The 9,886-nt window shown below is 35.5% G+C and overlaps 1 protein-coding gene across 1 annotated transcript in view; it reads right to left on the minus strand.

Annotated features, from left to right (window-relative positions):
* ADAMTS6 (ADAM metallopeptidase with thrombospondin type 1 motif 6) overlaps positions 1-9,886 on the minus strand; it is a 261,676-nt gene that overhangs the window by 64,605 nt on the left and 187,185 nt on the right. Inside the window, exon 15 of the mRNA XM_010974920.3 lies at positions 1,808-1,910. Within this exon, the coding sequence (XP_010973222.1) occupies positions 1,808-1,910 (103 nt within the window). The remainder of the gene's footprint in view (positions 1-1,807; positions 1,911-9,886) is intronic.

Below are 9,886 nucleotides of genomic sequence, written 5' to 3' on the forward strand. Positions count from 1 at the left end.
GAAGATATATAAATGCTCAATATGCACATGAAAATGTGCTCAACATAATCAATATCAGAAAATGCAAATTGAGACTGCATAGAGACAACGTTATACACCCACCAGAAGACTGAAAACATTGAATGTTGGCAAGGATGTGGAGCAAGCAGAATTCTCGTACATTGTTGGTGGGAGTGTGACTGGTAAAATCACTTTTTTTTTTTAACATTTTTTATTGATTTATAATCATTTTACAATGTTGTGTCAAATTCCAGTGTTCAGCACAATTCTTCAGTCATTCATGGACATATACACACTCATTGTCACATTTTTTTTCTCTGTGAGTTATCTTAACATTTTGTGTATATTTCCGGTAAAATCACTTTGGAAAAACATCTGGCAGATTCTTTTAAAACTAAACTCACAGCTACCCTATTGCCCAGCAATTCCACTCCTAAGTATTTACCCAAGAGAAATGAAAACATATGCCCACAAAAAGATTTACACACAAATGTTCAAAGCAGCTGATTCATAACAGATGAAAACTAGGAACAATCCAGGTTTCCATCAATAGCAGAATGGAAAAACAAACTGATTAGTACAATGGAATACTGCTCAGCAATAAAAAGGAATGAACTAATTACACGTGCAATGACCTGGAAGGATCTCAAAAACATTACGCTTAAAGAAATTTTGCACAAAAGAGTAAATATGGCATAATTTCATTTACATGAAATTCTGGAACACATGTCAAGAAAAAAAAATCAGAGCTGATTGCCTCTTGGAAGAAGTAGGTAGAGGCAGCCACTGACTGGGAAGAACTACGAGGACTATGAAAATTTTGGAGGTTATGATAATAATGATCTGTATTTCAATAAGGTTTTACAGGTGGATGTATTTATCAAAAGTCAGGGAAAGTACAGTTAAGATTTGTGCATTTCATTGTACATAAACTTCCCTCAAAACAAAAAGGTAAATAAATATCAAACTGTGGTTAATGTTATACACAGTGAAGTATTTAGAGGAAAGTATACTGATGACTACAGTTTATACACTTAAAAAACAGAATGAATTAATGAATGGATAGAGAGATGGACAAACATGTAATGAAGAAAGTATGTTAAAATATTAATGATAGAATCTTAGCGGTGGGTATACAGTTATTACTGAAAAATTGTTTCAATATTGGCTGTGTTGGAAAAACAAACAGCAAGTTTTTAAACAGTACATTCTATTTTTGCAAGAGAAAATTTTAACAAGATTTAGTTTGTATTTTGGGAGCATAAGAAAACTACTTGTGCTTACTGAGCAGTTAGTGTTTGATACTTGCCCAAATTAAAGAGCAAAAAATGTTTCCCTAAAAAAAACAATAATCATCTATGGAAAGATTCTTGGCCTTTGACCAAGAAATAACAGATTTTCCTGGCCTCTTTTGAATTGATTTATATCGTTATATTTTGTTTTTTGGATGATAATTCCAAATAGTCAATGATTATAAATTATTATTATAGTATAATGTCCATATGACCCCAAGGAAGTCTCAAGAACTCAGAAATATTATTTGAATTTGTATCTTTTCTAAGACGTATGTTCCTTGTAAAATAGAATTAGGTTTTAATAAATGATTTCTGATCACTTGCACTAATTACAGGGAAACTAAAACATGAGACCTTTATAGTACTATAAGTCCTTTCCTACTTTGATTTGCAAACGCTAATTGTTACAAGTATATATATGAATGTATGTGTGTGTTTGTATGTATTTACATATTCTTTTATATTTGCAAAGCTCTCAAGTATGATGAATGCTCTGCCAGATTATACATTACCTCCAGTATAGGGTTTCCAGTTATAATACTTTCCACGGAAAGGCATATTGTCAAAGTCTGCACACTGTTTCTCTCGAAAATCTCGGGCCCCCAAAGGACATGGCTAAAATAAAATAAAATCATAAATGGTGTGATTGTTGAAAAATACCAAAACCAAGGAACAATGTCCCTAAAACTAAAAGTGCCTGAACTCCATCACATTAGCTCACTCCCTTCCTTACTCTCTGGCTATCTTTCTGGCATTTGCTTTACTGTTTTATAACCAGTATTCAGACTGACGTGTCTGAGTTGTAATCTTAGCCACAGAAGAAATAACTGAAGTAATTTAAACAAAGTTCAATGTTAGACAGTTTCCATATAAATTTACACTCAGATGCATGTCATAGTCCACTATGCAATCAATCCATCAGGTATCTCCTTATAAACACACATAAAAACTAGGTGAAGAAACCAAAACACAAAATCCTTTTCGATAACAGTATTTGAGGTCCAGCTGCCACAGCTACTCCCAATTCTTTATTTTAAGAAATCAAGAGGCAGGTTTGTTACATGACATTCAGCACTGTTAATTGTGGTTTGGATCCAAACTACCATAGCTGTTTACTGTCTAGCCCTGACAAAAAACATATTTTAAGATGTGGAATGAACTGGGAAAAATGCTAGTCCTCAAGTCTAAACACCTTAAAATTCAAGAAATTTGGACTTACTAAGATTTACATTTAATCTTGACATCACAGGAAATAAAATACCAAAATTTCAAAATATGTACATGAATCAAGTGGCAGAGGAGAGAAGGATGTGGAGACGGTGAAGAGAGGATTATTTGTTTTTAAAAGTTTGGAATGCTTCTTCTACCTAAATTTTTTAAAGAAGAAAATTCTGCCAATCTAGTTAGGCCTAGATTCCAAATACCACAGGGTCATCCAAAATTCAATCTTTAAGTTTACAAAGAATTAAAAGTGTAACTTCTCATAGTGTTTGAGCAATATGACCTAATTTGACTTATCTTTTAGTGCTTTTGAAACACTCATGGGGAAACAGTCCTCTTAAACATGACAGAATGGAACAAGTCTTTAGATAAAATTTTCAATTGTGAATAAATGACAAGTATGTTACAGACATTGTCAGAGATCATTCTGAAGACATTTTACTGCCCTCCCTTGGATCTCTACATTTACTTTGTACAGTTTCCTGAGGTCAGAACATTGCAAACGGTCCCTTGAAGCATGTGCAAAATAATAGACCACAATGTGCAAATATCTGTATAGTCATCACTACTTCTTATATACTATGGTTCAAATTTCTATCATATCAAGTCCAAAGTCTTAGATTCTTAAAATAGTGGCAGCAGGTCAGCATTTTGTTATGAACCCTGCATTTAAAAATATTTTCTGCACATTAAAATATGACATTGCAATGCTAAACCTAAAGATTCTGCTTGCCAAATTATACTTCTTTCTTGCCTTTAAAAAAAATGAAAACAACTATTTATCGTAGGCTACATAGTACATCTCGATGGAAGTATATGCTTTCCTTTACAAGTCATTTTCAGGGAATCTCACACAAGGACCAAGGTGGTCAGTGGCTTTGCCATGTAGCAAGACTAGTTTTTAAGCAAATATTATCAATTTTAAAAAATGCAAGTAATCTGAACTCTAGCTACAAGTTTTCACATAATACCTAAGTATTTGTAAAGCACCAACCACCTAAAAGTTCACCATAATACCTAAGTATTTGTAAAGCACCAACCACCTAAAAGTTCACCCAAGCATGGCTTTCAATCTATTTGGCGAAACAAGATAAAAATAGAAAAATTATAGCTCTATTTCAGGCAATAAAGTTTATGACAGCATGTTACAGGTTGTCTCTAGGTGCTGTATATAGGTAAATGATCAATGTGTCATGTGATTAGTTAGGGGAGTATTTGTTGAGGAAAAAAATCTTGAGAGTATTATAAGAATTATAATAAAAGTATCATAATATTCTTTATACTATTATAAAGCATTATAGGAATTGAGCTGATTAAGAAATAAAAATGACTTTAAAGGGGAAAAACTATTAAGAATGAAGCTAAGTAAAGCCATGGAGACAGGAAGGAAAAGGTCATATTTTGGGGGTAGCTGGATAAAGGCCATCCTGGCTAAAAGAAAGAAACTGTATGGAAGTATAAGAGAATACACTTCATAGATAAGATAATAACTGGTAAATAAAAAAAGCCCTGAATTAATAAACTAAGGCATCTTGAGAACCACTCACTTAAAAACAAACGAAAGTCCTATTCTTGACTGTCTTCAAAATGCAAGGGATGTAAAAGGTCCAACAGGAAGATATTACCATTTAATGGAATACTTAGATGACACTTCATAAAATTTCTGATCTATTCTTTTCCTGTAATAACCACTCCCAGGGTTAGCATAGTAAAAATATTAACAATAACAAAACCTACTTACCATTTTCTAAGCATTTAGTAAGTACCTATTCCACGGCACACTGTTCAGAGGTCTCTAGATCTATTAACTCTCAACACTCTTATGAGGTAATTATATTTAAGCTCTCAACACTCTTATGAGGTAATTATAATTAATAATCCCATTTTACAGCTGAGTAAACTGGATACAGAAAGGCTGCTTAGTAGTAGTTTCGGGGTGCAAGACACTTCTTTCATCTGAGGGGGAGCCGCCTCTGGACTCTTTAAATGCTACAATAACAGCATAGGTTTTTAGCTTTGTTAAAATGTACAAAAACCTAGTAAGAGCAACTTGCGTTCTAGACCTAGCCCTGCCATTACCAGCTGCAAGTTTCTTATCTGCTCCAAGCTACTATTTCCTGATTTACAAAATAAGAGGGGCTAAAAGTAAGAATTTTGGAGTAAGACAGACCTTGATTCAATTCTAATTTAGTTATTTATTTAATTCACAGCCTTGACCAATGTACTTTATTTTCCAAGTTTCATCTATGAACTAGGGATAACACTAGTTTTACCCTGTAGGTGAGGATTTGTATAAACTGTTTTGCTCTGTACCTGGTACATGGCAGCACTTAATAACTATTAGCAGCTGTGTGGTCTTTGGTCTAGACATCCTTAGACTAAATCCTCACCCCTCTCTTGTTCTGATTTTTACTTCAGGGAAACCACACTGCTGCGACCATTTCCTAGGTTTCTACGTCAGTTGACTTCAGGTTGAGTTCAGGCATTAAAAGGCACTAGTGGGAGAAGCCAGGGTATTTCTCTCATTTCCTCTCTATCGCAGGCAGCATCTTAGGTAGAAGCAGAATATTTTTGTGGCTCCAACTTCAGACAACAGCCACTTCTACCCACTTTCAATCCTATGCTTCCAGATTCTCTAGGCTTAAATAAAAGTACTCCCTTCCTACATTTTTCTTGTAGGAGTGGTGGCATCTCTCTGCTGATGCTAATCTACGGACTTGTCAGCCTCTTCCATTATCCATGTAATCAATTCTTTGCTTTAAATCCCCTCTATTTAAATGTTCAGAATGGTTTATATTATCATGGCTGGATCTTTTCAGGTAACAACAGTTGATGATGATGATGGAGAAGGAGGAGGAGGATTGACAAAATGGTAGTACAAGTAATAGTAGTAGTACTTGGGAGACTAGAGAATAGAGATACGTTTCCTTGTTATGTTTTACAATTTACTGGTTAAGAGCAGAGGTTGGCAAACTTATTCTGTAAAGAGCCTCATAGTAAATATTTCAGACTGGATACCATACAGTCTCCGTTACAACTACTCAACTGTCCGTTATATTGTGAAAGAAGCCACAGACAATATGCAAATGAACATTCAGGGCTGTGTTCCACTAAAGTCTTATTTACAAAAAGAGACAATGGGCCAAATTTGACACAGGAGGTGCGATTTGCCACCCCTTGATTTTAGGGTGTTACAGATACAACTGTCTGGCAGCATTTTGTAGAAGAATCAAGCTCGATTGCTAATTTTTGAGTCAATACAGAATCATATACTTTTACGAACTGATGTCAGAATATAATTTGCACAAGATGCTTATATTTTTTTCTTTAATTATCTCCAAAGTGGTCACACAATCTGTATAAACATCTAGAGAAAGACAGGTCACTTTTCAGACAGCTGAAATTATTATCAGGTTCTTTCTCACTTTTGTTAGAGCAGGCAGATAGCTAGATGTGAGCAGAGAAAGGGGGACACAGGCCAAATCGCAGTAACTGGGCAAAAAGGAGGGGCACAGGCCAAATCCAGGAAACCATATACTATATAAACAACAGGAGTCCCTCAGCAGAGAGAGAAAAGCAGGAACCTCTGGGATAATAAGTGGTCATACGTTTTGGACTGACAAGTGGCCTGGAAGCCAACAAAGAAAGGTGGGAAAAGGGAATTTCCAAATGTAACCTTTTGCTCATTATGCCCTTATTACAATAAAATTAGCCTTGTAGATTAGAAGTACCCATCATGCACTGATGCCATGACACTTCTGATTCAGACTAAATAAGGACAAAAATCCCTCCTCCCTCTGGAAAGATGGAGTTGGGGTGAAAATCAGGGAATATAACCTCATACCTTTCCCTTCCCAATGAATATTCGGCCCATTCATTTTCACCCTGTAGGTAACCAACTTGCCAAAGAGACTCAGGGCAGCTGCTAACCTGAGCCTGCCCACTCTCCCCTCGAGAGTATACGATCCATCCCTTAATAAATAATAAATCACCACTTTACTTTCTTAACCTCCATGTCCCATCTCTGAATTCTTTCTGTGACAAGAAAAAACTTAGTCACCACCAGCAACACTTTCAGCGCAAATCATAACCCAGTGGTCTTGCCCCTTCTGGACCCACACCAAACAAATCGAATCCCTAACTGAAAGTTATGTAGGCCTTGATGGCTTTCCTATGGGAACATAATACCTTGTCATTAGTCCCCTTAAAACCAGGCACCAAGAACTGGCTTTAAATGTCTTTCTTATATTCAGCAAATAAATATAAAATGTTTATTATATCACATATGATCTAGGCTCTGGAGGTAATGCAATAAACAAAACAGATTAGGTCCCTACTTCCACGGAGATCACTCTAGTCGAAAATGAGAAGGAAGAAAAATAGAGCAGGTATGGGAATTAACAGTAAGGTGGCGGGGGTCAGGAGAGTTGTCTTAAACGGTAGGGTAAGGGAAATTCTCTCTGATAAAGTGGTACTTGGGCAAAGAGTTAAAAGAAACTGAGGGAGTGACTTCTGTACATAACTTTGAAAAGAGTGTTCCAGGAAATAGTAAATGTAAAAGCCCTGAGGCAGGAGTGAGTGGCATGGAGGATGGAAGGTCTTCTAAAGTGTAAATTATAGTAGACTTGGGGACTCGATCCCATGCCTGTTTCTAGAATATGTCAGTGAGGGTTTTATTCTTCTGATTTCAATATTTCCTTCAGTGAATGCTCTGAATCTGTTGATTAGAAATAAATTCAGTAGGAGTTGTATATTCTAGTTCCAAAGAATGAGAGAGATCAAAGAAAAGAGGAATTTCTTAAGGAAAAATTACATGAAATATATTTCTGTTTTGTTTAAGAGTAGTGGAGAATTTAAGGAGTAATGCTTTTTAAATTACTTAAGTAAAATAAATGCTGACACTATGCAGAAACCCTAACATAAAGCAGTAGGCATAAGCAACAAAATTTTTATGTAAAGCCTGACAGGTTTTCAGCCTCCTAGTGTTAAACTAATCAAACATCCTCTCCTTCTAAAAAGCAACCAGCAGGGCCCCACATAAATCCAGAGAGCAATACTACATGTCTCAGCATCTTTTGATCTTAGTATTTTCAAAGATAGAAAAAAAAATTAATATTGGCACCTTTATCACCACTTTTTTTTCAGAGATTTGTGTAAGTTAGCACATTCTATAAACTACCTTATGCTTTCAATTATACTGATAGCTTTAAAGAATCTCCTCTTGACTAAACTCAATGCTTGTTATTGGTGGATAAATCTAAAATAAAAAAGAATAATTTATTGGGGCATAAAAACTGCTGTAGAAAGAAATCCCAGTTTCCGCTGATAAACTGTGCAGTGGCATTTCTATTACCAGAGCTGTAATCCTGGTTTTGTCTGAAAGAATAGGGTGACCTTGGAAAGTGCTGGAATCGCTTTGTGCCTTCTTTCTTTCATTTGCAAAATATGCCCTTATCATTAAGAGAAACATATCTCAAAATGTTTTGCAAATGAGGAAAATTCTCCAAATACTGTACTATGTCTTATGGGTAATAAAGAATGAGAAGCAGGCGGAGAATGAAAACTCTTTTCCCCTTTTCCTTTCCTCTCTTTCTCCTAGAAAAGATGGGCAGGCTGGGAAGATACCAGGATTTCTCTGGGCTTGGGGGAAACAGCAAAATGAGCAAAACTGGCATTTTATTTTTCTACTCCTTTTCTTTCTTTTTCCAACCTTCTGCTTCTTCTTTTTTTACTTCCATGCCCAATGGACTTTTCCTTCTTCACTGTTACACTAGACCAACCTTCTACACTCCCCAAATTTAATGTTCTTCCTTTCCAGGATAGCAACATATTCTTAGCCAGATATACCCTGTTAGTTGAGGGAACACAAGTGGAGGTTGGACTCCAAACCCTGCTATGCTTAGCAAGTCATGCACTTGACATGGGGCTGTGAAGAAGGGACATGTTTCTTTTTGTTCACCCAGACAGGTGTCTTTTTAAAAATTGCATAAAGATACCACGCAGGCTAACAGAGGCCATGCTTCTAGACTCTCTCTTACAAGTTGCAAACAAAATTCCTGATTTCCTAATTATCAGGTACTTTCTTATCATCCCTTTGAAGTAATTCACAAGGGCATTTCCAAGGTTCAGTGCATGTTGTGAATCATATCACAGTTTTGATGCAAATCTTTCATCTTTTCTCCCTCAAATAGTTTCTGCTTTGGGGAGGGGGGTAGTTTCACTGTACATTTACTTTTAAAGAAAAAGAAAACAAAAGCTTGATAAACCTACATTGTCTAAACAAACTTGAATCTAGCTATCATGTCTGATACCATAATCTTCTATGCAAGTTTTCAAAATTAAAGCTATTTCTATATGCCTTGTTAGTCTAAATTTAATGAAAATGCCATCTATCCATAGGAGGACCCTTTCCCCTAAGCCTATAAAAGTGTTAAGAAACAAACTTTTACTTTGTGATTTTTTAAATGTCTCTTTAAAAAACAAAATAAATAAGCAAGCTCTATCAGGTGCTTAAAAGTTAGTCTTTTTTCCTCAAAACAAGATGTACACTGTAAAATTCATACTAATCTAAAGGTAATGGCACTGCTCCTGTTATCTTTTGCCATTATGTATGTACATATCTACATTTATAATGTATATGAAAATATATTTTATAAATTAATGTTAAAGTATATTTACAAGAATAACACAGTTGATACATATTTGTTTTCTAATTATAACTTGGGGCACAGTTGTAACATTGTTAGCTAATGGATCCCCTTTGTACCTTGTCATCACTTATCCCACACCTTACCCTGGGGGCAAGGTCTGTAGTTTCATAATTTTTTCAGTTATCTGTTTCTCCTGCAGGGTAAGGTTAGACCACAAGTAAGACAATGTCCCAGGTGACCAATCTCTTTCAGAGAACGTTACTGTGCAACACCCACCTCCCAAAGGCTCCATCTGTTATATGAGGACTAGAGCGCTACTCAGAAATTCCATGCCTTACTGAGTGCCCTCCATGGTACTGGCCTATTGCTGAACTTCAGTTTCTCGCTTTAAAATACTTAAAAAAAGACTTGCCCTTCCCTTTTATAAAAGTGATTTGAAGATTTAATGAGGTTATATAGAGGTACTTTGTAATCTATAAAACATCAATGGATACAATGATAGCTACACTGTACTGAGTATAGATTCAGTACTAGGAGGGGCAGTGGATGTTTTAATGTGTTATTTCTTTTAATTCCTAAATAAACCTCCAAGTTTGATATAATTATACTCTACTTATATAGGAGTTAGCTGAAGTTTAGTGCAGCTAGGTGTCTTGCCAAAGTCAGCTAACACCAATCCTATTATATTCAGGATTAAATTTAAGTCAATGTAAATCCAAA

The sequence above is a fragment of the Camelus dromedarius genome, chromosome 3, assembly GCF_036321535.1.
Source record: "Camelus dromedarius isolate mCamDro1 chromosome 3, mCamDro1.pat, whole genome shotgun sequence".
Taxonomy (NCBI): domain Eukaryota; kingdom Metazoa; phylum Chordata; class Mammalia; order Artiodactyla; family Camelidae; genus Camelus; species Camelus dromedarius.